The sequence below is a fragment of the Acanthochromis polyacanthus genome, chromosome 19 (assembly GCF_021347895.1).
Source record: "Acanthochromis polyacanthus isolate Apoly-LR-REF ecotype Palm Island chromosome 19, KAUST_Apoly_ChrSc, whole genome shotgun sequence".
NCBI classification, from domain to species: Eukaryota; Metazoa; Chordata; class Actinopteri; family Pomacentridae; genus Acanthochromis; species Acanthochromis polyacanthus.
In genome coordinates, this window is record NC_067131.1 from 3,066,829 (window position 1) to 3,094,660 (window position 27,832).

The window sequence follows — 27,832 nt, forward strand, 5'->3', positions numbered from 1 at the left end:
GTGTGTTGACCAGAGAATAAAGTCAGCATCCAGTAAATATTAGTTTTAATATGCTCAGTCGTAACCTGATTAAAGCTAACGTAGCATTAAGCTAACGATGTTTGTGTTGAGTTTCATGTAAACAGCCGAAGTGAGTTGTGTTACTGTAATGTGGTACATTTAGTTGATAAAACTGTCAGTGGAGACGCTGGTTCACATTAATGTAAGGTTTAGAAAACCTAAATGTGATTAAAACAGAAAGGTTAAGGTTCTGTGTTGTCAGTAGTCCTGAATATCTGCTGAGTCTCTGAAGTTTAACTGGAGAAAACAGTAAATCTACTCTCTAGTCGTTAACATTGTTTAATGACTGATTCACTTGTTGAAGTATGTATTCCTGCAGTGCAGATTGGAAAAATAACCTCCCAGAATATGACTGAAGTAATGATGAACGCGACAGTTACCACATTTAACCCTTTCATGCATCGAGGTCACTACAGTGTACCGCTGTTCAAAAGCTGTTTTCTTGTGTGTGCATGAGTTTTGATGGCAAAGCTGCAGGTCTGCCACTACAGTGGATCCTATTGCATCATTTCATGCACTGCCAGTGATTGGCCAGTGATTGGATTAGGAAATAATTTCTCAGAATTCACAGAGAAAAGTCTGAAATGTTTGCTAGGTTAGCGTCCCACATGTTCTGTGGCTCAGCTAAAGCTAACTCCAACTTCTGGATCTCTGGAGTTGCTTGTTGTTCAAATATCTTGCTAGAGGTGCTGAAGATCAGAAAGTCTGAGATGTTTATTCAAAATCAGCTAATTCTCAAGTCTGATCTGAACTGTCCTTTTAGTTTGAACTTTCCCTAAACTTAGGAGTTAATGACAGAGCAGCACATCCAGACTCGGTCTCATTTATGTAGAGGTTAAACTTCAGTGTCATTCATTGATGTTAAAGTGCAGTTTTTCATGTTTGTTGCTCATGCTCCCGACCAAACCAGTCCAGGTGGAAGACGATGTGAAGAGAAGCTCCAGAGGATGAATATCACACATTTACGTTGGAAATAAATGTCCTTTAATTAGACATTGTCATGCAAAAGTTGGCTTTCCCTTTAATGAAGTTCAAATCTTTGTTGAATGTTTTGTTGATGTTGGTTTCTAAATGTTTTCTGACACTCGGCCCCAAATACATACGTGTGTGTGTGTGTGTGTGTGTGTGTGTGTGTGTGTGTGTGTGTGTGTGTGTGTGTGTGTGTGTGTTCTTGTACTTGCTACATTGTGAGAACCATTTTCTGCATTTAACTATCAAAGTGAGGACATTTTTACAAAGTGAGGACATTTTGGCCGGTCCTCACTTTGAAACAGCCATGTTTGAGGGTGAAGACTTGTTTTTAGAGAACAGGTATGAATTGAGGTTTGGTTAGGGTTAGGGTAAGGATTAGGGTTAGGCGATCAGTTGTGATGGTTAAGGTTAGGGTAAGGTTCTAGGAAATGCATTACGCCTATGGATGTCCTCACTAAGATAGAAGTACAAACATGTGTGTGTGTGTGTGTGTGTGTGTGTGTGTGTGTGTGTGTGTGAGTATTTTTTTTCTCTTCTTATATTTAGGTACATAAATGTATGTATGTATAAAAAAATAGAAAATTTTAAAAAACTGATGTCTTTTTGCAGCTGTGGGTTTTCCAGAGTTAAAGGTGTTTATAATGGGTTTTTTTTCACAGAAACATTTATTCCTGCACCTTTAATTAGAATATCAGTTGTTTTTATGCAGTAAAACAAACAAAAGTTACTTTTATTTTGCAATAATTTGACTTAACAGGCTCAATATTTTTTAAACTCATGGATATGAAAAAAGCAGATTTTTTTTAGTTTTTTTTCTTTGTTTTTTTTAGTGAGACAGAATAAAGTGATTTTGGTTATTTTTGCTAAAGAACTGCACAAGAAACAGTTTTAAATCAGTTTCTGGTTCTGATAAATGTACTTCTGTAACTTTTATTTAAAAACAGCAGGTTTAAAGGTGGGGGGGGGGGGGGGTGAATAAGGGGATTTATTAGGGAATGATTCAGGACATGATTCTGTTTCAATCCTCCACACTGACTGTGACTTCATAGCATTTATTTTCAAATACACATATACAGCAACAAGAATCATCATAAACCAGTTATTGATAAAATGCACAATAACAAGAACGATCACATTTCCACAACTATACAGCGTCAGAAGTAAACCCAAAGAAGAAGAAGAAATCAAAGGTGACGAGTTTTGTTACTGCAGAAAAACCCGGGGATGTTCTCCCGGCCCTCGGTTCCGTCCTGCACTAAGACCAGCCTGGTTCTACTGGAGCAAAAGAAGTCAGCATGCAGAAAATGTTGCAAGCACCTTTACGCTCAAAGATTTAGACCCTTCATCACACGTTTTCTTTTAAAAATCCTACATGGGTGCATCCCTCCAGAGCGTCTATAACAGGATATACAGAGACCACTTGGTGAAAAGGAGGCAACAAGCAGACGGCGTCTCTTCCATGAGGAGCATGCAAGAAGCTGTTTCACTCATTAGTGCGAAGAACGAATCACTGGGTGAACTTTCAGGGAAACGTGTTCTTGGTAATTCATCTCCTGCTGATAGAAAATACAAGGAAAAGAACCTGAACTGAAAAAGTAAAGAACCGGGCTTCAATGGGAAATCAAACACACGGACAAAAGCATGTGGACACGCCGCTAGCATCACTTCGTCCTGTAGTCTAGTGTGGGAAATCTAACACCTGGGGTCGAGGCCCCTACTGGGGGTCAGGAGACGATTATTTATTCCACATATCATCACGTCTTCTTACTTTTTGTTGCCTTTATTTGATCTTTTCTTCCCTTGGCTAGCCGCTACGTCTGTACATTAGTTGGTAGCAAACTGAAGAAGTCCCTAAAATCCCTGCAGTAGCCATTAGCATGCCAGGGCTAGCCACTAGTATCCCTATGTTAGCGACTGGCATCCTTAAGCTACTAAAAACAATCACTATGGCAACCATTAGCATCCCTAGGCTAGTCAGTGGCATCTCAAAGCTTGTACCCAACATTCCTGTTTAGCAAGAAGCATTCCTAGGCTAGTGGCTAGCATCACAATGATAGCCACTAGCATCCCTAGACTTGTCACTAATGTTGTTATGCTATCAACCTGTATACCTTTACTTGCAACTGGCATTCCTTGGCTAAAGACCCACATTCCCAAGCTGCCCTTGACCATCCCATCCCTGCTCAAGTCACTAGCATACCAGGGCTAGCCAATAATATCTCTGGACTTGTGATTAGCTAGCATAGAAATGGTAGTGATTGGTGTACAGATGCTAGTGCCTCGGCTGTGGATGGTATTTACTCGTCTAGAAATGGAAAAGGTGGAGCTTCCACAGAGCCTACCGCCTCTGACCCTTAGGATGATCTGAAGCTTTGACTGAGAACTTCACTGTTGCTTTTACAGCATTAGTTTTTAGTCACAGTTACACTGGCATCTAACATTCACGTGTCCACATACTTTTGCTATGTAGCGTTCTTTGTAACTTTACAGGGAATTTGAGCGTTTCATGAATCTTTACATCAGTGCAGAGGTACAGGTGCACATATAGTAATAATGATAAACCGCCTAAAGCTCATGAACTCGTTGCTATACAGTTTTTCTCCCGTTACTCACTTCAGCAGAGATCCCTCCTCTCCACCATCCATCCAACATCCATCCATCCATCCATCTGCTTCACAACACAGTCATAGTCATTCTGGCTGAGTATATTTTGAACAGGGTTAGGGTTCGACCTTTAAAACGAGACCATGTAACTTCTGAGAGGAGAAACAACACGGATTTTACACATAAGTCTGATTCATTACCAGTCAAACATCCTTAAAATGTTAAAATCACAATCTTTAAGTCTGACTTAGATTAGCAGATGTCTGTCTAGCTTAGCATTTTAGCTACACAATAACTTAGCATTGTGTCTGTTTAGCAAAAGTTACACAGTCTCGCTTTAAAACTTCATAATAACTGCGATGAACGTTATTCTACCTTCAGTTTAAGTGCAGTTTAAATACTGTAATCAGTGATGAACTCACTCCGTCTCTACTCCTGAAAATTACACTGTAAATGTCGTTCAGGTTAATTTTCCTCCTCATACGTCAAGCTGTAGCGCATTTACTATAGAGCAGTAAAAAAAATCAACACTGACAGTAGCAGGCACGATACAAATGTTTCTTCATATCAAATACATGTCATATCCACAGAGTACGTTTATAAAACTGTGCCCAACACAAATCAAAGTTTCTACTCTAACTGTTCTGTTTTTTTTAATCTGGGTTGTCACCTACAGTGCAGGAGGTGTGTCGAAAATAAGACTATTGAGAGACCGAAGGAGCCTCGAGGACGGCCACCGATTTAGCTGCTGAGAGTCCGACGTAATCTTTTCCTCCATGACATGAGTCTCTTACCGAACTCAGTCATCTAGAACCTGCTAATTAACGTGCTTGTTTGTTTCGATTTTGTTTAACTTTTCCTCTTTACATTTCTTCCCTTTTAACCAGGACTGCAACCTTTTGGGGGCTAGTCCAGGATCTAAGACCAGGATGTCGCACCCGAAGCAAGAAACACACCCCTAGACTTCGCTAGTTGCATCCACAGGCTAGCCAATACCATCCCTGAACTAGCTATATACTAGTTACTACTATCCCTAGGCTAGTCAGTAGCATCCCAGGGCTAGCAAGCAGCATCACTAGGCTAGTCATGAGCATAGGCTAGCCAATAGCATATGTACACTAGTCAATAGCATTTATACACTACTCACACTACAGCATCCCCAGGCTAGTCGCTTGTACTACAAGGCTAATCACAAGAATTCCTAGGCTAGTTGTTGGCATCACTAGCAAAGTCACTCTTATCCCATAATTAGCCACCCGCTCCTCTAGGCTAGTAGCTAGCATCTCTACACTGGTTACTTGCATTACTACGCTAGTCACTAGCATCTGAAAATTTGCCATAGGCTGGTAAGTAACATTCTAAAGTTGGCTACTAGCATCTCTAGGCTAGGGGCTAGCATCAGAACACTACCTATTAGCATTACTACACTAGTCAATAGTATTACTAGGCTAGTCACTAGCTTCCCAAAATAAGCCAATAATGTCACTAGCATTCCAAAACTATCTATTAGCAATTCTAGGCTAGCAACCAACATCTGTACACCCGCTACTAGCATCCCTGGAGTAGTCACTAGTATCCCAGAGTTATCCATTAGCATCTCTTGGCTAGTCACTAGCTTTCCCAGACCAGGCCATGGATGCAAGCAACTGGTGTACAGATGCTAGTGGCTAGCCTCCGAATGCTAAAGCCAACTGTAGGGATGCTAATTGGCTAAGTAAAGATGCTTGTGAAAGGCCCGCTCACTAGCATCTCTAAGAAACATTAGCTAACATTTACATTTACTACTTTAAGATGAAAGCAAATCTAAATATGTAGAACAATATATGGTTTTAAGGTAAGAGGCCACACTTTCACACCATTAAACTTAAAAACACAACACAGTAATTTATATAAATAGTTAAAGTAAAATTTGAATAGAAAAATAAAATTGAAATAAAAAAATATGGCCCAAGACAAACTGTGTTTTTGTGCTTTGTGGGTTTTAAAAGTGTTTCTTGGCTGTAAGAGGTCAGTAAACGTTACGACATCAGACTGTGAACGGTGTAAATATGTAAATGTTTCTGAGAACAACGAGCTCAGGGATGCTGGTTACTGGAGCGATAACTAAAGATCCTGTCGTCCTCTCGGCAGCTAAATCAGACACAAGTTCTCCTCCGGGGTCTCGCTGCTCTTATTTTTGGCACAAACCCCCTGCCGGAGTCACTACAGTAGCTGGAGGTGCAGCACATGTCGGGACTACACAAAGCAAAGACAGCAGTGAGGTCTGAAAGCATTTTTTGAAAAATCTGCCTCGACGAGAAAATTTGCTACTTTTCTTTTAACCGTTTTCCTCCGGCACCCTCACCACACCCTGTAACTGTTCCTTCTGCTTTAGACCGAACCCCAACAGTCTGCATTTCCCTCCGTTTTCCAGGTTAATTTCTTTTGTTTTTTCATAGATATATATGTGTATAAAAAAAGCCATCAGGGGACACCCATCAAAGGCGACACTGACAATTTCTAAAGGGTTCACAGTCGATGTGACAGGAAACCGAGTCAGATTAACAGGAGGAAGATAATTCCTCAGATTCACAGGGAGGATTCTGCTCTGCTGGGGTGCTTCAACTCTTAAAGGGACACTTACAAAAGGTTGAAATCAAAGAGAGATCAAAGACCACACAGAGAAAGTAAATACATGTCGGCCTAACTCTGTTTGTTATGGGGTTTCTTTCTCCTCAAGACCTCTAATAGTTTCAAAAAGGTTAGTGGAGGATTTGAACGGTGACGGGGAGCTAAAAAAAAGTCCTGTGAAAGTAATGAGGAAGGTGTCACATCTCCTCTACGTGGTCGTGTGGTCGAGGCGGAGGGTTGGAAGCGTCGGGGTGCGTTCACAAGCCTTGTTTGGCCAGCGAGGCGGACACCTGGTCGGCCAGCGTGGAGAGCTGCGGAGAGTCGGCCATGTTGATGCTGCCGGAGGAGCTGACGGTGCTGAGCTGGTGGGGGGAGTCTTCCAAGGAGACGATCTCAGCGCCGTGGTCGGTGCGGGCCTTGGCCGTCTCACGGAAGCTCAGTTTGTGGCTCTCAATCTGCAGCGAAATCGAAAACACGCCGGATTTAGCTCACGTGAAATGCCTCGAATTTCACTTCTAACCGTAGCAAGTTCTTTCAGGAGACGTCACACATCTGGGTGTAAAGTTTGAGTGTCTGCATACTTCAGGACATACACCGACGAAAAAGAATAAATGGTGTAATAAACAGGATAGTATGCAAGCTGTTGCAAATTATAGACTTTTATCTTCTTCTGCCCATTGTTTGGGTTCAATACTGTGAACTGAAAACCTATATTGAGAACAATTATCACTGTACGTCGATGAAGCATGAGAAAAATAGGATGAAAATGTCATTTAAATACTTTGCTTTAATAAAACTAATTTTAAGCTTGATTATTCCTCCTGATTTTCTTTGATTTAAGACTTAAAAGGGGTCAAATTGCATCCTAAAACATATCTTCAGTTCCTGAGACATAAAGAAGCAGCAGCACAGCGAACGGCTCCCTCTGCTGGACAACAGGATGTAGATCCAGTAATCAGATTACAAACAGCTGCAGGATCCCAAACACCTCAAGTTCACTGTGTCACTTGGACTTTCTACAAGCAAAACCAGATTAACCTGCTAACAGGAGAAACTAGAGGCTCACAGGTTCATGTAAGAGACGTTACAGATCCCAAGAGAGCTTCTCAACACTTCAGTTTACTAATAAAATGCATTTTGTAGCTACAAATCTAAATTCTGAAGGAATTCAACTATTTATTTTATTATAATCTTTTTTTATGATGAATAAGGATGGTTCTAAGCATCCACAGCACAAACAAGAAACGTCATAGTTTATTTAGTATGTCGTCCAAAATATGAAAAAAAATATAATAGTTACTTCCGCCAAGGAGGTTATGTGACACCCGGCGTTTGTGTGTCCGTCTGTCTGTCTGTCTGTTAGCAAGATAACTCAAAAACGCCTGGGCAGATTCACATGAAATTTTGAGAGGATGTAGACTAGGGTCAGAGGAAGAGCTGATTTAATTTTGGTGGCAATCTGGAAAGGATCCTGGATTCTGGATCACTTTGAATTTTTTAGTATGTGGTCCAAAATAGGACAAAAACATCATAGGTTAGTATGTCATCCAACAAGTTGGAGCAAGGTATCCAGATAGCTCAACTGGTTAAGAAGGTGATTTGTAAACAGAACTATGTCAGAGATGCAGGTTCGATTCCAGCTCATGATCCTTTACTGCATGGGTTTCCTGTTTTCCTCTCTATCCTTGGCGGAGGTCTGCACTCTCTGAGTGCTTTTGTAGTTTAGTATGTCATCCAAAATGAGAAAAAAAGTCATCGTTTAGTATGCCGTCCAAAATGAAAAAAAAAAGTCATAGTTTAGTATGTCGTCCAAATTGAGAAAAAAAGTCATAGTTTAGTATGTCGTCCAAATTGAGAAAAAAAGTCATAGTTTAGTATGCCGTCCAAAATGAGAAAAAAGTCATAGTTTAGTATGTCGTCCAAATTGAGAAAAAAGTCATAGTTTAGTATGTCGTCCAAATTGAGAAAAAAGTCATAGTTTAGTATGCCGTCCAAAATGAGAAAAAAAGTCATAGTTTAGTATGTCGTCCAAATTGAGAAAAAAACATCATAGTTTAGTATGTCGTCCAAAATGAGAAAAAAACATCATAGTTTAGTATGTCGTCCAAAATGAGAAATAAACATCATAGTTTAGTATACCGTCCAAAATGAGAAAAAAACATCATAGTTTAGTATGCCGTCCAAAATGAGAAAAAAACGTCATAGTTTAGTATGCTGTCCAAAACATGACAAAAATGTCATAGTTTAGTATGCCGTCCAAAATGAGAAAAAAGCGTCATAGTTTAGTATGTCATCCAAAATGAGAAAAAAAAACGTCATAGTTTAGTATACCGTCCAAAATGAGAAAAAAACGTCATAGTTTAGTATGTCGTCCAAAATGAGAAAAAAACGTCATAGTTTAGTATGTCGTCCAAAATGAGAAAAAAACATCATAGTTTAGTATGTCGTCCAAAATGAGAAATAAACGTCATAGTTTAGTATGCCGTCCAAAATGAGAAAAAAACGTCATAGTTTAGTATGTCATCTAAAATGAGAAAAAACGTCATAGTTTAGTATACCGTCCAAAATGAGAAAAAACATCATAGTTTAGTATGCCGTCCAAAATGAGAAAAAAACGTCATAGTTTAGTATGTCGTCCAAAATGAGAAAAAAACGTCATAGTTTAGTATGTCGTCCAAAATGAGAAAAAAACATCATAGTTTAGTATGCCGTCCAAAATGAGAAAAAAAGTCATAGTTTAGTATGCCGTCCAAAATGAGAAAAAAATGTCATAGTTTAGTATGTCGTCCAAAATGAGAAAAAAACGTCATAGTTTAGTATGTCATCCAAAATGAGAAAAAAAGTCATAGTTTAGTATACCGTCCAAAATGAGAAAAAAACGTCATAGTTTAGTATGTCGTCCAAAATGAGAAAAAAAACATAATAGTTACTTCTGCCAAGGAGGTTATGTGACACCCGGCGTTTGTGTGTCCGTCTGTCTGTCTGTCTGTTAGCAAGATAACTCAAAAACGCCTGGGCAGATTCACATGAAATTTTGAGAGGATGTAGACGAGGGTCAGAGGAAGAGCTGATTTAATTTTGGTGGCAATCTGGAAAGGATCCTGGATTCTGGATCACTTTGAATTTTTTAGTATGTGGTCCAAAATAGGACAAAAACATCATAGGTTAGTACGTCATCCAACAAGTTGGAGCAAGGTGTCCAGATAGCTCAACTGGTTAAGAAGGTGATTTGTAAACAGAACTGTGTCAGAGATGCAGGTTCGATTCCAGCTCATGATCCTTTACTGCATGGGTTTCCTGTTTTCCTCTCTATCCTTGGCGGAGGTCTGCACTCTCTGAGTGCTTTTGTAGTTTAGTATGTCATCCAAAATGAGGAAAAAAGTCATCGTTTAGTATGTCGTCCAAAATGAGAAAAAAACGTCATAGTTTAGTATGTCGTCCAAAATGAGAAAAAAAGTCATAGTTTAGTATGTCGTCCAAATTGAGAAAAAAAGTCATAGTTTAGTATGCCGTCCAAAATGAGAAAAAAAGTCATAGTTTAGTATGCCATCCAAAATGAGAAAAAAAGTCATAGTTTAGCATGCCGTCCAAAATGAGAAAAAACGTCATAGTTTAGTATGTCGTCCAAAATGAGAAAAAAACGTCATAGTTTAGTATGCTGTCCAAAACATGACAAAAATGTCATAGTTTAGTATGCCGTCCAAAATGAGAAAAAAACGTCATAGTTTAGTATGTCATCCAAAATGAGAAAAAAACGTCATAGTTTAGTATACCGTCCAAAATGAGAAAAAAACGTCATAGTTTAGTATGTCGTCCAAAATGAGAAAAAAACATCATAGTTTAGTATGTCGTCCAAAATGAGAAAAAAAGTCATAGTTTAGTATGTCGTCCAAATTGAGAAAAAAACGTCATAGTTTAGTATGCCGTCCAAAATGAGAAAAAAAGTCATAGTTTAGTATGCCATCCAAAATGAGAAAAAAAGTCATAGTTTAGTATGCCGTCCAAAATGAGAAAAAAACGTCATAGTTTAGTATGTCGTCCAAAATGAGAAAAAAACGTCATAGTTTAGTATGCTGTCCAAAACATGACAAAAATGTCATAGTTTAGTATGCCGTCCAAAATGAGAAAAAAACGTCATAGTTTAGTATGTCGTCCAAAATGAGAAAAAAACGTCATAGTTTAGTATACCGTCCAAAATGAGAAAAAAACGTCATAGTTTAGTATGTCGTCCAAAATGAGAAAAAAACGTCATGGTTTAGTATGTCGTCCAAAATGAGAAAAAAAACGTCATGGTTTAGTATGTCGTCCAAAATGAGAAAAAAAGTCATAGTTTAGTATGTCGTCCAAATTGAGATAAAAAGTCATAGTTTAGTATGCCGTCCAAAATGAGAAAAAAAGTCATAGTTTAGTATGCCGTCCAAAATGAGAAAAAAACGTCATAGTTTAGTATGTCGTCCAAAATGAGAAATAAACATCATAGTTTAGTATGCCGTCCAAAATGAGAAAAAAAGTCATAGTTTAGTATGTCGTCCAAAATGAGAAAAAACGTCATAGTTTAGTATGTTGTCCAAAATGAGAAAAAAACGTCATCGTTTAGTATTGTCATCTAAAATGAGAAAAAAACGTCATAGTTTAGTATACCGTCCAAAATGAGAAAAAACATCATAGTTTAGTATGCCGTCCAAAATGAGAAAAAAAATGTCATAGTTTAGTATGCCGTCCAAAATGAGAAAAAAAGTCATAGTTTAGTATGCCGTCCAAAATGAGAAAAAAAAGTCATAGTTTAGTATGCCTTCCAAAATGAGAAAAAAATGTCATAGTTTAGTATGTCGTCCAAAATGAGAAAAAAACGTCATAGTTTAGTATGTCATCCAAAATGAGAAAAAAAGTCATAGTTTAGTATACCGTCCAAAATGAGAAAAAAACGTCATAGTTTAGTATGTCGTCCAAAATGAGAAAAAAAACATAATAGTTACTTCTGCCAAGGAGGTTATGTGACACCCGGCGTTTGTGTGTCCGTCTGTCTGTCTGTCTGTTAGCAAGATAACTCAAAAACGCCTGGGCAGATTCACATGAAATTTTGAGAGGATGTAGACGAGGGTCAGAGGAAGAGCTGATTTAATTTTGGTGGCAATCTGGAAAGGATCCTGGATTCTGGATCACTTTGAATTTTTTAGTATGTGGTCCAAAATAGGACAAAAACATCATAGGTTAGTACGTCATCCAACAAGTTGGAGCAAGGTGTCCAGATAGCTCAACTGGTTAAGAAGGTGATTTGTAAACAGAACTGTGTCAGAGATGCAGGTTCGATTCCAGCTCATGATCCTTTACTGCATGGGTTTCCTGTTTTCCTCTCTATCCTTGGCGGAGGTCTGCACTCTCTGAGTGCTTTTGTAGTTTAGTATGTCATCCAAAATGAGAAAAAAAGTCATCGTTTAGTATGTCGTCCAAAATGAGAAAAAAAACGTCATAGTTTAGTATGTCGTCCAAAATGAGAAAAAAAGTCATAGTTTAGTATGTCGTCCAAATTGAGAAAAAAAGTCATAGTTTAGTATGTCATCTAAAATGAGAAAAAAACGTCATAGTTTAGTATACCGTCCAAAATGAGAAAAAAACATCATAGTTTAGTATGCCGTCCAAAATGAGAAAAAAACGTCATGGTTTAGTATGTCGTCCAAAATGAGAAAAAAAGTCATAGTTTAGTATGTCGTCCAAATTGAGAAAAAAAGTCATAGTTTAGTATGTCATCTAAAATGAGAAAAAAACGTCATAGTTTAGTATACCGTCCAAAATGAGAAAAAAACATCATGGTTTAGTATGCCGTCCAAAATGAGAAAAAAACGTCATAGTTTAGTATGTCGTCCAAAATGAGAAAAAAAAAACGTCATAGTTTAGTATGTCATCTAAAATGAGAAAAAAACGTCATAGTTTAGTATACCGTCCAAAATGAGAAAAAACATCATAGTTTCGTATGCCGTCCAAAATGAGAAAAAAACATCATAGTTTAGCATGTCGTCCAAAAGGTGACAACACGGTGCCTGTATAGCTCATTGCGTTAAGTGTGCAACCCATGTACAGGGATTGGTCTCCAATGCAGAGGCCCGGGTTCAAATCCTGCCTGCAGCCCTTTGCTGCATGTCTTCCTCTAAGTTTCCTGTCACTTTTCACTGCTACTGTCACAATAAAAAGGCAAAAAAATATGAAAAAAAGTCATGGTTTAGTATGTCGTCCAAAATGTGACAAAAAATGTCATAGTTTTGTATGTCATCCAAAATATGTTAAAAACGTCAGTTTAGTATGTCGACCAAAATGTGACAAAAACGGCATAGTTTAGTATGTCGTCCAAAACAGGACAAAATTGTGCCTGTGTAGCTCATCGGGTTAAGCGTGCAACCAGTGTACAGGGGTTGGTCTCCAACGCAGAGGCTAGGGTTCGATTCCTGCATGCAGCCCTTTGCTGCATGTCTTCCTCTCCGTTTCCTATCACTCTTCACTGCTGTCACTAAAAATATGAAAAAAGTCAGAGTTTAGTATGTCATCCAAAATGTGACAAAAAACATCATAGTTTAGTATGCCGTCCAAAATATGAAAAAAATGTCATAGTTTAGTATGTCGTCCAAAAAATTTAAAAAAAGTCATAGTTTAGTATGTCGTCCAAAATATGAAAAAAATGTCATAGTTTAGTATGTCGTCCAAAATGTCACAAAACGGCGCCTGTATAGCTCATCGGGATTGGTCTCCAATGCAGAGGCCCGGTTTCAAATCCTGCCTGCAGTCCTTTGCTGCATGTCTTCCTCTAAGTTTCCTGTCACTCTTCACTGCTACTGTCACAATAAAAAGGCAAAAAAAAATGAAAAAAACGTCATAGTTTAGTACGTCGACCAAAATGTATCTACAAGATACAAAATGACTTCAAAGAGATGCAAAACAACTACAATCAAACACAAAATGACTACAATGAGAGGTAAAATGCCTGAAACAAATACAAAAACTGGACACAAAATGACAAATGACAGACTAAATTATCACAAGAGTTGCAAAACTACTACAATACAAAGACACAAAACATTTACAATGAGACAACATGACAATCAGAGATGTAAAATGAGCACAAAGAAAGACAAAACTACAACAAATAGACACACGAGGAGACACAAAACTTCCACAGATGCAAAGTGTCAACAAAGAAACATGGAACAACTGAAAGAGAAGCGAAACGTCTTGTAACAGTAACAGTCTGTTTCAGAGTGATGTTTCACAGATTCACAGACAAACGTACACCGATCATCACATAACTCCGCCGTTCCTTGGTGGAGTAATGAAACGTTTTTCTTCTGGCACCCTTGCTGTCAGATTTTTAGGTTTTTGCATTTCCTATGATACTAAAACTCACCAGAAGCTGCTGTGTGGTCGGTCGGTACTTACAGGAGTCCTCAATCTTTATGAGGGGGTTCGTCAGGATGGGGGTGGAGGGAGCTGAGGGGACGGTCTGGGGGGACTGAGGGGGGGTGACGACAGGGGAGGGGATGGAGGGGATGGAGGGGCTGTCTGAGGTGCTGCCCTCGCCTTCCTTCCCCTTGTCCCTCTGTACAGGAGCCCGGCGGGGACATGACAAAGGCATGCAACGAAAACAGACACGATGGGTTCAACAGAAATCAACAGAAAATGAAACGTGAGAAACAATGAAATGTGCAAATCATTAAAACAAGCGGCGGGATGGAGGAGACGGAGCTGAAGAGGAGGAGCTGAGATGAGAAACGATGAAGCAGAGGATGTTTATCGGCTCTGAAAGCAGCTGTGGAACCTTCTTTAGATGCTTTTTAATCATATTCTGCATGTAGTTTTGACATGAAGCAGAGAAATGTGGTGACGGATGATGAATCCTAGCAACTGGTTGTTGATGGCCGTCATGTTTTCACCACAAACTATCAGGTTAATCTGACATTTCTTTAACTGTTAGTCTGAACTGAAATAATTAGACTGTGGCTACAAAAAAATGAAGCCACTTAAAGAGGCTTTGTTCAGAATTTTTTCTACTTTTTGCTCATTATTCTGGTACTTTAACAGTGTTTTTATCTGTTCTTTTTAATATGGCGGTAGAAAAAAATGCAACAATACAAGAATCAAATTAACTTTGCTTTATTTCCTCTCTTTTAGTCTTCACTTTTAAGTAAAATATTCAATCTAGGATGTTTTTTTGACGGTATTTTTACTGTGTAACTGTAATAACGCAGTCAGAACTCTTCTTTTCCCACAAACAACACCAACAAAGATAGAAAATAAAGCCAGACAGAGTTTGTCTGCAGTCCCTAAACCAATAAATCTGCACCTGCTCTGAAGTTTTAATGTTACTTTTAATCAATAAAATGCTTCACACAAACCAGGATAAGATGCAAACATGGAACAGTATCCGGGTTCTTACTAATCAGGTTCATAAAAACCAGAGTAAAGTCTTATCCAGGCTTCTGAGATCCAGATGTGACATTTAAATGTGCAAAATGACACTTAAACCAAGATATTCAATCTATACAGATGACTTTTAATGGTGCATTCTCAGGAACAGGCTGAGACTACATTAATCACTGATTTTAGCTCGTCTGCACTGACTGATCATTTACGCACATTTAGAAGCCAAATAAAAACATATCTGCACAAACTGATGTTCAATTAACCTCTTCCAAAGAATTTACCTTTTTATATTTGCCGCACAAGTTCATTTTTTATCTTTTTTTCTTAGATTTGAACAATTTAGTTTTTTACTTTGAAAGATTATCCGTGTACGTGCATTGTTATCCACAAAAATTACCTAATTTTATCTTTTTTTGGTGTTAAATTCCAAAGTCTGATTAGAAAAAATAAAAAAACAGATTGTTTTTCCATTTAGAGGAAGCAGAAAAAACAGGTTCTAGCCCTGAGTTTTGCCTGCAGTCGACCTCTGGCTGCACAAGACCTTCAGCATTCAACAGAACCTGGCAGGCGACGCGCAGGGCTAAATGAGGGTATAAATAGTTTGATTTATCGTGAGTTTTACAGCTGAGGACAGTCGAAGGACAGAAAGTGAAACTGCAAAGGTAAGATGAGATCTTTTTAGTTGTTTTTGGTGAAATTTGCTGCGTTTTATGTGGAAAAAACTAGCAGAGCGTCAGACAGAACATAAAGGAGAGAAGAAAAGCATCAGTGCACGAATCAGCTGTTTATGCATCAGCTGCTGTGATTTGTACCCTTTTCTGGCCGCCTCCAGGAACGTGGCCGATGTTGTCCAGAGAGCCGATTTTGGACTGAACTTTAAACTCCAGCTTCTCGTTCTTGATCTCGATATTTCCACCACCTCGAAAAAGAACAGAAGAAAAAAAGATCATTAACCTTTAGAGGCTGAACCGGAGGCAGAATCACCCAAAGACAAACCATCGACATGCAAGGGGAAAAACCCTGTGAGTTAAAGTTAAGCCTTCATATGACTTTCTACGTCATGCAGAATTAAAGCCGCTATACATGACTTTAAAATTAAGATTGATCAGACGGACAAATGCACGCCGATCCTCTCATAACTCTGCTGCGTTCCTTATGAGCCCACAGTGAGTAAAAACGTGACAGGACTTTTGGATTGTTTTACCTGGCTTGTGGCGGATGTTGACTTTCGATCCACATTTAGATGTCACGTTGCTCAGATCGATCTTTTTGTGCACAATTTGAACCTGTGCAGAAACAAAACAGAAGCAGAAACACAGTTTTACGGCAGAGTAACGCCTTCACTCACTCTGAAGTCTCTTTGCATGCAACAACAGAGGAACTGACGCCATAAACTGGCCTGTTAGTCTCCTAAAACAGCGACCAGCAAGAACTAACACTAGTCGTATATGTGAGGGCAGGTTGGATCAGATATTAAGGTTTGAATCTGTGAGCGGTGCAAAGTTTCCCAACATTTTACTAAAAATGTTAACGTTTAGTGATGACCTTCTGCGTCCTTCAACATGCACTGCTCATGTCGGCTGCAGATGAAAGCCGTATCTCACATCACAATGCAGAATGAGCTCATCTCACGGCCGTTTGTCTGGAAACACAAAGCGCTCAGTCTGTCCGAGCTGAGGTCACCTCAGTGCCGATGACAACAGGCACAGTTTGGTGAGAGGTTGAGCACAGAGACTCTTTGTTGCTGTGCACAAACTCCTTCTCCTCACACTTTACGGCACAATTAGTTCACTTCACCGGGAGATAATTCAGATTTATCTGTTTGTCTGTAAAGATCTGGACAAGAAACATCCACACACAGGAGTCATGCATGTTGGTTCAGGGGCCAGTTTGGGTGCTACAGATTCAACAGCTATCAGGCTTACATGAGAGCATGAGCATTACAGAACAGTGGATTCAGTGTGAGCACTAAAGCACCAACACACTCCAGTTTAGGACTAAGTGGGAACCAGTGACAGAAGTGCTGCTAGTACAGTTTAGTGCTGTTCTACGAAATGCTCATGACTGTGTTTAAGTTTAATAATCAAACTGTTAATAGGGGGTGTTAACAGGTCTGAGTGTTGGGAGCATCGAGGTCAGGAGGGTTGAACACACACGGAGGTTTCGTGCACTCCTGCTCCTTTGTGAAGATGCATTCAGCACCGATCCTTCATTTACTCACATTGCCACCACCGGGTACATGTTTTATATTATCTTTGGAGCCACACCGGGACTGCACATTGCTTAAGTCCAACTTCTTATCAAGAATTTGTACCTGGAAAGTTGATATGTGGGGAAAAAAACAGCGTTATCCTGGAGGAAGCAACAGCAGCAGAACTGCGAATGAGGACCACAGCTGGAACAGATGTTGGAGGGACGATTTGGAGGCTCGGGGGGGAGTGAGAGCTAACCAGGGGAGGTGGCTGATTAAAGAGGACAGGAAACACTTTAAATCTGAGTAAGGATCATAACTGCAGAGACTCTCGTGATGAGGAGATGCCTTCACATTAGCACATCTGTTTGTTATTGGGGCCACTGGAAGCAGACCGAGTGTTTCAGAGGTTTCCAAAATGTGGCAGAAACAAGAAGATAAAATTCTCTGTGAGGTGGCAACACTTCAGCGAGTTACATTTAAGACCTTTAACCCTTTAAGCTTCAGTCATTTCCAGCCGTTTTCAGTACAAAAAATCGCTAATATTCTATTTTTAAATAAAAAAAATTACGAAAAATACAGGGAATATTGGACGGGCATCGCGAGGTGCATTTCCTTGAAAATGACCGATTCGGGGATTTTATACCGACTTCAGGACATGTTTTGGATAAAATAGTTTCCTGGCTTGTGTCATCTGATGTAAAAGGTTGGATTATGGCCGTTTTTTGTGGAATCTTTTTTTTCTGTGTGTAATAATGAACCCGGAAATGTGAGTCGCGCTGTGTGCGTTGAAGCCGTGTATAGAGAACGGATGGATGGATATTTGTTTTTGTCGGACAAATGTGTTTTTATCACCCGCTGTGGTAATTGCATCTGAAAGTGGTTTATACCGGCAGATTCATGAGAATCTAAGCTTTCCATCGGCGTATAGTGTTTGTATAATCGTGTTTGCAGCCGTCGGACATTCTTGAAATTCCTATGCAAATTAGTAGGTGTACCGCCGGCAGTACACTGAAGCTTAAAGGGTTAAAGACATTTTTAATCCCACACAGAGTATTATTTAACATCTGTGTCATGATCAAAGCCTTCCAGACTATGACTGATGTCAATAAAGGCAAGTAGGAACGATAAGATCAATTCTAAGTATTATATATATTATATATATTTCACATATATATATAATTAAATTCAGAAATATTTGATGAATCAACATTTATAGGACCTGAAAATAGGCAGCAGAATATATGAATATGTTCTATGCGTACACATAACAGACTAAATTAAGGTAACTGTGGTTCAGAAACAAGCACGATTTTTGGCCACACAGGATCTGCTCATTTCAACGTTTTCATGTTATTTCAGTTTATTTTTTGACAAAATGTCCCATCAGCGTGGTTCAAATTTGTATTGTAAACCCATGTGAGCTTTATAGGCAGCTTTCCTCTGCAGCAGCGGTCGGTAGAGACGCAGTCAGACTCTGAAAACCTCTGAAACACTTGGACCACCTTCCATTTTACCGTCAAGGCTGCTTTTGATGATCAGAACTGCAGAGAAACTCAAGACTGGTGTTGAGTTCGACCCTTAAGTTACTCACATTGCCGCCACCGGGTGCATGTGTCATATTGTCTTTGGAGCCACACTTAGACTGGACATTACTATAGTCCACCTTCTGATCAAGTATTTTAACCTGGAAAAGTGCAGAAGTGAAGGGAAGAGACCGCTACCCTTTAAAATGACCGAGAGCAGTGAGGCTGCTGCCGTAACCACAGCAGGTCAGCCTCGTGTTAAGAAGAAAAAAAACAGCTTTAAGGAGACGTTTGTAGCTCAAATGAAGAAAATTCCCTGTTAGGATGGTTTGATATTTCAGACACATGCAGATTTCTCACCTTGCCTCCACCAGGCGTGTGCTTTAAGTTGTCTTTAGATCCGCAGCGAGCTTGGACGTTAGTTAAGTCCAGCTTCTTATCGAGGATTTGGACCTGCAGAGGGGAACAGATAAAATTCTTTAGGCATTAACCTGAGAAGAGGAGGAAGAGGGATCAGCCCAAAAAGGAGGAAGTAGGATGTTAAATGGGATGAGAGCTATGCATATTTAGATTCACTGTGTTAAAGCTGCCATCTGTAACTCGTCACACTCGTGCTTTATGAAGCTACAGGGGGTTTATGACGACTTTCCAGCCAAAAAAACACAAAAAGTGTGCAAAATCTGACACCTGCAGTGTAAATATTAATGTTTTTATCCTGTTTCTACAGACAGAAAGAGGAAAAATAACCAGTAAAATGTTACAGATGACAACTTTAGAGCATTAAAAGTTCATCTGGAGTTTTCAGTGCAAAAGCTACATAATGAAAAAATACTATTGAGCAGATTGTGATTCTACATCTGAGTCCATCTTCTGATCATGTATTTAATCATGGAATTCACTTACAGGAGAGCATTTGGTTTAGTTTTGTACTAAAAGTTGGTTCCGATGATCATAACTGCAGAGATACTCAAGAGACTGGTGTTGAGTTCATCCCTCAGTTACTCACATTGCCGCCACCGGGTACATGTTTCACATTGTCTTTGGAGCCACACTTAGACTGCACACTACTATAGTCCACCTTCTGATCAAGGATTTGTACCTGGAAAAATGAAAACGTCAGCTTTTAGATTGAGAGTGTAGACGGTGAGCGAAAGTGAAGCCTGAAAGAAACGGACGTTAGCTCGTCTAGCAGTGCTTTGTGTAAGCGCATGCAGGGCGAGGAGGATATTTCAGACCGGTTTCCCTCTGAGTCACTTCTTCTCATTTCTTTAACCAGTCGAGTACTAAATCGGACGAAGCACAGGACCAAATACAAGGAGGAATAAACTTTAATATCTTTGTTTTTAGGCTCATTTTCTCTTCTTTAATGTGCCACTTACATGTCCAGATAAAGACTTTCTCTTCTGTAGTTTGAACTCTGAATATTTTAAAAAAAATGGGCCCATAAATATCACAACACATGATCCTCCTAGTTTCATCTGTGAAATATCTGACACGTGACTGTAGCCTAAATAAAATTAGACCAAAGACTTGCAGTGCTTTTAATGCTAAAATAAACCTCTAGTGCTACACACACACACACACAAGAAACACAAACTCACACTCACAATACACTCTGCACAAGCTGCAGAGTGGAGTTTTAGGTCTAAAAACATTTCTTAGAGGCACAGCTGCTCTGAAAGTTGAAATACTCTGATTGGCTGATTCAGGTCTCAGTAGGCGGGGCCAAAGGCTTTTTAAAAAAACAGTTTTTGACTAAACAGACCCAGAGTGTCTCCTATGTGAAAAGGTAAAGAGGTCAGAGAAGTGGATAATATTAAGACATGGTTAGTCATTCAAGTTCTTTGCAGATATCAACCTTTAACCTTGCCAGCAAGTTGATTTCTCGCTATATTTGTGAGTTCACAAATCTCTCAAGAAACCATCTTGCTCTGCTCCCGCATTCACTGTTCGTTCAGCACCAAGTTGGTTCGGGTCAATCACGCAGCAGTATTCGTGTGTGGGGCGGGATATCCGGGTGTGAAGACGACACCAAGCGCCAGTAGATCAAAACAAACACGGCAACGGAGGACAACGATCGTGTAGATGCTGCTATTAAGTCAGTTTTAGCTGAATCTCCTATCGCTTCTTTGAAGGAAGAACAACGAGAGGCGCTTTGCACATTTCTGGATGGTAAAGATGTTTGTGCTTTTTTACCTACGGGTTTTGGTAAGAGTTTAATCTACCAATTGGCTCCGCTCGTTGTGAAGATCTCGCGATTGGCTAAAAACAAACCTGTCAGAGGCGGGACATACTGTTGCATTGTCCAATCTGTGCCTCTTTCCTCCGAACGGATTTACATGGAGCGGTCCCAGATTGATATTGTGGAGTACTATCAAGTACTACACAATTATTAATCTGGCTATTGCCAGGTTAATCAACCTTCAAAATTGCAGAAGAACCAAAAACTGCAGTTCCTAAAAAGACCACTTGAAGCTGGTTTCAAAAGCGAGTCAATCCCTATTGATTCCTTTGTTCATAGGCGTCAGTTTAGGGGGGACGGTGGGGACGTGTCCCCCCCACTTTTTGTCAGGGCTCATTTTGTCTCCAACACATTCAAATTCTTCACATGTAAGCCGTTGTAAACCCAGTTATTTTCAGCAGTATAGAAAATTCCGACGCTCCTGAACGCACCATCCGCACTCGGCCGAGAGTTGCACAGACATGCAGCACACCTTCGTGAGGTTAAAAAAAACGTGCAGATGCTAAATTTGCGCCTGTGCCAAGTGGAAGCTCCGACCAGAGGCGTGCAGGGGCAAAATTTCGGCCCGGGAGAATTAGTACTATAGCGGCCCACAGACCCCTCTACCTGCAAGTACCGATAGCTTAACAGGTTGAGCCTCCGCCTTTGGTGTGGTGGTTGTGAGTTTGAGCCCAGCCTGTGGCATTTTGCCACCGTTCTTCGACATTTTCTCAAAGTGCTGTGGTCTCCACCCCCCCCCACTTTTAAAAACAAACTGATGCCCTTGCCTTTGTTCAAATGTCCAACTTCACTGCATAAATAAACATGTTTACAGCCTGGTACAAGAAACGCTTTGGGTCTCTATAGTGAATCTTGACGTTCATGATAACAGTGTAACGGGTGAATTTTTACGTGACTCAACCATTTAAATTGCATTAAGGTTTAAAGTTCTGCCTCATTAGGGGGTAACAGCTTTCAGGCTACTTTTCAACCTTAATCTCCACTCAACGCTGCAACACTTCGCTCAGTTTTGGATTGGAAGGAACTGGTAAGGAGCCAGGCACTGCCAAGATGGAGGGTTTGTCCATCTTTATATGCAGTCTATGGCAACATCATTTTGGGGGAATAAAAACCTCAGGCTTGGACTTGTGATTCTTTTTTGAATAATCATTTTTGACAGAATCGAAAACGTCCACATATGCGACAAACTATCACTCCGTGATAAGATCCAACATTAACCCTAAAACTCTCTTTGTTTGTATCGAATTTCACTTGGTAGAAAGTGTTCCTGCTACAAAGACAACAAAACCAATCAGTTTAGACTAATTGTCCGACACAATTAGCTGCGTAGCACTACTGCTAACGCCCCTTGAATAATACATGAACTTTCGTTAGGTAGAGTGAAGGATGTGTTTGCTGTTCTTCCAACTCTGTCGACACGGCATGAATGCAGCATGAACAATGCACACATAAAATATTCACCAGCAAACCCAGTTTTTGCAGATTCTATTGTAAGGAGGAAACCATTTTAAATGTTAGCTGTACCCAATGCCTTTGTCAAACTCCACCTTTAAGTTTAATGCCACATGTTTTCATCTTTGTGCTGAAAGGTGGCAACAGGACAAGAGCAGGGATGTAAAAACAGACAGTCTACAATGATAAAAGACAATTTTATACGGTCTGCACTGAGTGGACTAATTTATGCTTCTAGGATCATTGTGAAGGTCAGAAATGTGGTATTTTAAACAGTGACTTGATTGCATTATCCAGTCAGTCATATAATCACTGACTTCACAGATTCCGCTGCAAATTTGGATGAACGAGCTGCGGTTGGAAGCCATTAACCGCCTCAGAAGTCTTGGTCATGGTGCCCTATTAGAAGCAAAATCCCAACAAAGCAGAACTACAGCGTCCAACAGTAAGAGGTGGCATGAGCAGGTACTACAGCTAATCTACAACACATCCTCTGACATGCATGTCCTCTGGCTTTCAAATATAGCAATTAATCGATTCACCAATATTCAGTAGCATCTCTACATAAGACACCGTGTTTCTAGGAGAAATCTGGATCTGCCTTTTGATGGTTTATCACAGCCAATAAGATTATTTTTTGCTTCCAGAGCAGCTGTTTCAAAAAGAAAATAAAACTCTCATCTGCAAACTGCAGCAGAGTCTGGGACTGTTTGGGGTAAGAAGTAAACTCAGTGAAACAGCTGCAGACAGAGTGACGTTACCTTTCCACCTCCAGGCTGGTGCTTGATGTTGTCTGTGGAGCCAATCTTGGACCTGACGTTCTTCAGGTCTGGCATCGGCCCGGCGGCGGCAGCCAGAGGCGCCGGCGGACGGCTCTTCAGCGATCCCGGGGATTTGGGCGTAGAGCGAACCACCGCGACCTTCTTCACTTTGTTGGCCTCGGCGGCAGCCTTTGCAGACAGTGCTTGGCTAGAGGGGGACTTGGGGGTGCCAGGGCTGCTCTGTCCACTCTGGCCATCTTAAGCAATCGGACAAATAATAAGTCAGAAGGTTTGAAACATATCGAGCCGTGGACGTAAGGAAAACAACTGAGAAATAATCAAAAAAACTAAAGACAAACTCGGAGCTGTGCTGGCTAAAAGCGGACCAAGTTTGATCCAGGACATCCGGATCAGACTATGGCATTGTGGCCATGCGAGGCTGGAAGTGATCTCTAACGGTTTGCTATTTTTTACCTTTTTCATTTTTTGGAGTAGGGGGTTTCTTGGCACTAGCTGTACAAAAAATATAACACATCATAAGTAATGTTTAAATCTTAGTCCTTATGGAATCAATAAAATCCAAATGAAAATCAAATCAGCGTGAAGCCTTGAGTCTGTACCTGGTTGAGCTGCAGTTCTGCCAGTTTTGGCTCCTGGAGTTTGAGACTTTGCACCACTCTGGAACACAACAACACAGTTTAGTCTCCAGCAGAGAGGCTGTTTTTAATTTAGCAAAACTGCACTGGCTTTTATTCTGCTGTCATTTAGATGCGAAACACAATAAGCGAGACATGAAATCACACAAATCTTACAAATGAGTGTAATCAGTGAGGAATGGACGAGGCTTCGGTTAGTGGCAATGTTAGGCGACAAAAACAGAAACCAGGTTTGGGTGCAATCAAAGCGACTGAACAACCTCCACAGCCGTTCTCTTTCTCTGACCTCTGACACAGGATTGAATCAGGAAGCCGAGCATCAGTCACGCCGCCCTGAGCTCAGGTCTAAACTCTAAGCTGCACCTGCTGTACTTACTCCTGTGCTGCTGGTTTTAACGGGGATGGAGCTGTGGCCGTTTCGGGAGGATGCTCGTGTTTTGTTGCCCTTGGCGGACATGGACGGTCTTTTAGGGGAAGAGCTTGGTTTTGTGGCAGTTTGAGTCTTTTTCGTGAAGAGGAAAAATGAATGGAAAACAAAAGTTCTAATGACAACAACCACAAAATATAAAGAATGATTTAACAAAAGACAGATGATGGAAAAAAAAAGATAATGAATGAAATGTTTAAGGGTCATTCTGGTTTATAAAGTCTTGGGTCTTACATTCATTGCTATGGTTTGGTGTCTTTTCTACGAGTTGTTTTGAAACTTACGATCTACAGTCGCCAATTATGAGTAAAGAGCTTCCCATTGATGTAATCATATTGTCTGTAGCCACGTTTATGTTAAAGGTTTGCTTAAACAGAGTTGAACAGCAGTGGTTCTTTGTCAAAATGTTCCAAAATCTGCCTCCAGGTCACTAAATATATTTAGTTTAATTCTTGCAAAAACAGTGAGTAAAACCTGCAGTTTCATGGGGGGAACTTGAGCCTTTCTTGACCAGGCATTTTTTTAGGAAAACTCCTGAAACAGTGTTAGCGTTTCCAGTTTTTATGCTATAAGCTAAGCTAATTGGCTGCTGGCTGTAGACTGAAGTTAAAGAGCCCACATTCTGCACATTTACAGGTTACTAATTGTATTTCAGGGGTTCATGAATAAATGTTTATCTGCTTTAACGTTCAAAAAACACATAGTTTGTGTTGTGTTGTACAACGCTGCACCACCTCTGTCTGAAACGCTTCGTTTTAGCTCCAGTCTCTTAAAGCCTGCTGTGATCTGTCAGCTGTCGTGACGAAAGAGATGCAGTGTCGGTTACGTATTGAACCTCGGACCTCTAGATACAAGCAGAGAGGCGTAGCTTTAGCAGAAACAACTCTAGTGAGGAAATACAGTTGGATTTTTGGTCAGTGCTAATTCTTATTCGAGGCCAAACTAGCCGCCACTACGCAAACGTCGCACACAGTGACATAGAGTACGTTTATATGCAGTCAACATTCGGGTTAAGGTCAATATTCCGGTTCCTGAAACGTTTGGAATAACCCGTTTACATGGATAAACAGACAGAGTTACTCCTGTTGTGTGACGCTGTGTGGCGCTGTGGGCGGCGTGTGGGTTTCGCCATGTCTATTTACCTCTCTTTGTGTATTTCCGGTGGGTCGCGCGCCACACGCGGATACAACATGTATACAAGTAGTAGCTGGACTCAAAAGACCAAGATTCCTTTCGGATGAAACATGCGCAGAACGCAAACTAATGTCTCTTTCTCTCGGGATATTCCGATGCGCGTTTATATGACGAGATATTCGGGTTAGAAAAGGAGTACCCCAGGGGTCTTATTTGGGTTTTTGCGGGTGTTTACATGGCCGTACGCAACTGGGTTATTGCTAATATTCCGGTTAAGAAAGGGGTTTTGACTGCATATAAACATACTCATTGATGAGAAACAGAAGAAAAGCCTGGATCTCAAATGAGGTGTTTTATGCAGATAAGGAGCACTCATTTTGGCCTTTTATATGCACAAGAAACAGCTGTACAGCACACCGAAGAAATGGGAAAACCCCAAAAAGCAAAATGTGGGATCTTTAAGCCAGCAGCCAAATGAGCAGCATCAATCTTAACAAACTCACAGGGATAAAGGTCTACTTCTGAAAATGACAAACTATTCCTTTTGTGGTTGTGATTCCAGGAAACCGCTGCTGACTGATGGCACAGACAAGGTCTAGAGCGGCTTCTGTTTTTTTTTCTCACAAGATGAGAGTCGCTGGTAAAGTAAACGCAATCAGACGGGTTGTAAAAAAGTCAGCAGTTCAGCCACACTGTCTAAATTTGGAGGTAGAAGTGAATAAATTGGGAATATTCACTTGAAAATTGTGTGTGCACAGCCTTAGGCCAAAGTTGAACTGAAGGCATAGCTTGACCCTCGTGTCGTCCTGCGGATCAAAACTGACCCGGTTTAAAGTTTGAAAATGTGGAAAAATCTATATCTTCACAGTGAAACTTCTGACATCCACATTTTCAACATTTTTGGGGAATCTTTGAATATTTTTTGGTGGAAAGAAAGAAATGTTAAAAATGTTTCTTAGGAACATTCACAAAAAAATCAACCAAAATCCAGCGAATTTTGCTGGATTTTGGTTGATTTTTTTTGTGAATGTTCTTAAAGAAAACAGTACAAGTTTTAATGACATATACATTTAGTCATTTATGATATTTTTAGGATTTTTTTGGAAGATTTTACTCATTTTTTGAAAGTATTTACAAGAATTTTCTTGCCAAATTTGGGAGATTTTTTTAAAATAAAACTTTTAAGGGAAACTTTTAAGGAATTATTGGAATTTTCTTCCTGAAGATTTTGCAAATTTTCAGATATTTGGGGATTTTTTTTTTTTTTTGCTGAATTTTTTAGATTTTTTCAGACAAAGAAACAATATTTTTTGGTGCCCATAAGTGAAGACAACAGGAGGGAAACAAACATTCTGTCTGCATTTTTTCTCCCAATAATTCTGTCTAATCTCTATTTACTAGGTGATTGATTGTGTTTGTTGTCTTCACAGCTTTAACATTCAACTTTTAACAAACCAGAATCACCCTTAAACAGCAAAAACGAAATGAAAGACACAGATTTAATGATGCTCTTGGTCACATACCTTATCTCCATTATCCATCTTTGCTTGAGCTACAGAAAAGAGAAAGAAACAAATCATTGGATTTTGACCCATTTTTTGAAGTCTAATATCTGTAATTTCTTCTTTAAATCCACCCAAGTGCAATAAGTTAAGCTTTTTCTCTTCTGAGTGTGCCTGAAAACATTCTCATGGCAAAAAAAAAAACAAGAAGTGAAATCAGTGATGTTGGGTATGCAGCATGCAGCGTGACACATGATGCACACTGAGTGCACGTGTGAACCAAAGAGTGGCTTGTTGGGCTGCATAACCGGCAGAGTGAGCAGAGATGGAGAGATGAAACCAAAAGTTAAAGTGGGGGAGGGAGGACAACAAGCTTCTCCTCAGGCCAAAGTTAGCGTCCGGAGAAAATATTCGGAGGGAGAGTGCTGCATAACAGAGAGTAGAAGCTGCGTTGTAAATCAAACAAGTGTAAGGAGGTAACTGAGGAGGACTGGTTCTGAACTGGTGAGCATGACAGCAAACAGACCTTTGAAAATAGCGACCGGCACCAAAGACTTTCTGGGCGCAGAGCTTTGGGGGGGAGTTTTCTGGAGCTCAGCGGTGCCGGTGGTCTGAACCACACTGCTCCTCATCTCTGAGTCATTAGAAATGTCAGGCTGTGAATAGCTGGCCCTATGTACCCATGAGTCACTGCTGTTTTCAGCTGCCGTGTCAGATGGCAATTTGGTAAAAAGGCGATCCTTGCCGGAAACGCTCCCGCTGCTGAGAGCTGGATGAAGGTCTTCTGAATGAGGATCACAGCTAGACTCTGACAGACTGAGTGTGTGAGGCGCCTGTTGTGATTCTGGAGTGATGTTTACGTTTCCAGACTCACTGCAGGGCTTGAAAGCCGCTCCGTCAGCAGTCAGTTCATCATTCGGTTGTTCACAAACGAGCTCCTCTCCCCCTCTGTCTCTGTCTCCGATGGATGTCAGGTCTTCCAGAGCCGCACTGCGGATTAAAAACGTCCCAGAGAGGTTGCTCATTTCAGTCAGGCACTCGGAGGCGTCCAGGCTGATGGCCCTCTGAGCATCCACGGGTCCGGTCCACTCAGGACTCCCCCTGCCGGCCTGTGTGTCGCGTCTCTTCTCCGACGTGCAGCTGAGGTCTTCGGAGGCCCATAAAGAGTCACTTAGCCTCTTCCCACACTCCCCCACCGCCTTGTTTCCTGGGTCCGGAGAGCAGGACGCTCCCATGAAGTCAACGCCTTTCCCAGCGACTCCGTGCACTTCAGGCTTCGCGAATTC

The 27,832-nt window shown here is 40.5% G+C and overlaps 1 protein-coding gene and 2 long non-coding RNA genes across 26 annotated transcripts in view; 2 read left to right on the forward strand and 1 right to left on the reverse strand.

The window, feature by feature from the left end:
• Positions 1–2,068: 2,068 nt before the first annotated feature.
• Positions 2,069–27,832, reverse strand: part of mapta (microtubule-associated protein tau a) — a 51,536-nt gene continuing 25,772 nt past the window's right edge. For 8 of the 23 annotated variants that reach the window (XM_022208868.2, XM_022208867.2, XM_051939271.1 and 5 more), the window contains 11 exons: positions 26,568–26,596; positions 23,448–23,505; positions 23,302–23,340; positions 22,828–23,084; positions 19,379–19,471; positions 18,733–18,825; positions 18,441–18,533; positions 16,877–16,969; positions 15,860–15,941; positions 15,468–15,574; positions 2,069–6,701 (listed from right to left, as the gene is read on the reverse strand). In XM_022208868.2, coding sequence (XP_022064560.2) covers positions 6,504–6,701; positions 15,468–15,574; positions 15,860–15,941; positions 16,877–16,969; positions 18,441–18,533; positions 18,733–18,825; positions 19,379–19,471; positions 22,828–23,084; positions 23,302–23,340; positions 23,448–23,505; positions 26,568–26,596 — 1,142 coding nt within the window. In that variant the 3' untranslated portion in view covers positions 2,069–6,503. Of the gene's footprint in view, positions 6,702–12,166; positions 12,749–13,639; positions 13,832–15,467; positions 15,575–15,859; positions 15,942–16,876; positions 16,970–18,440; positions 18,534–18,732; positions 18,826–19,378; positions 19,472–22,827; positions 23,085–23,301; positions 23,341–23,447; positions 23,506–26,567; positions 26,597–27,832 lie in introns of those variants that run through there. The other 15 variants (XM_051939268.1, XM_022208869.2, XM_051939273.1 and 12 more) reach the window with 10 other exon arrangements.
• Positions 8,634–9,172, forward strand: LOC127531054 (uncharacterized). The gene is made up of 3 exons (XR_007937915.1): positions 8,634–8,750; positions 8,977–9,013; positions 9,090–9,172. It is a non-coding gene; the product is annotated as an uncharacterized LOC127531054 (long non-coding RNA).
• Positions 10,082–12,134, forward strand: LOC127531053 (uncharacterized). Of its 2 annotated transcripts, none has more exons than XR_007937914.1 (3): positions 10,082–10,153; positions 10,571–10,681; positions 11,939–12,134. It is a non-coding gene; the product is annotated as an uncharacterized LOC127531053 (long non-coding RNA). The 2 variants fall into 2 exon arrangements; XR_007937913.1 differs by lacking the exon at positions 11,939–12,134 and adding an exon at positions 11,751–11,845.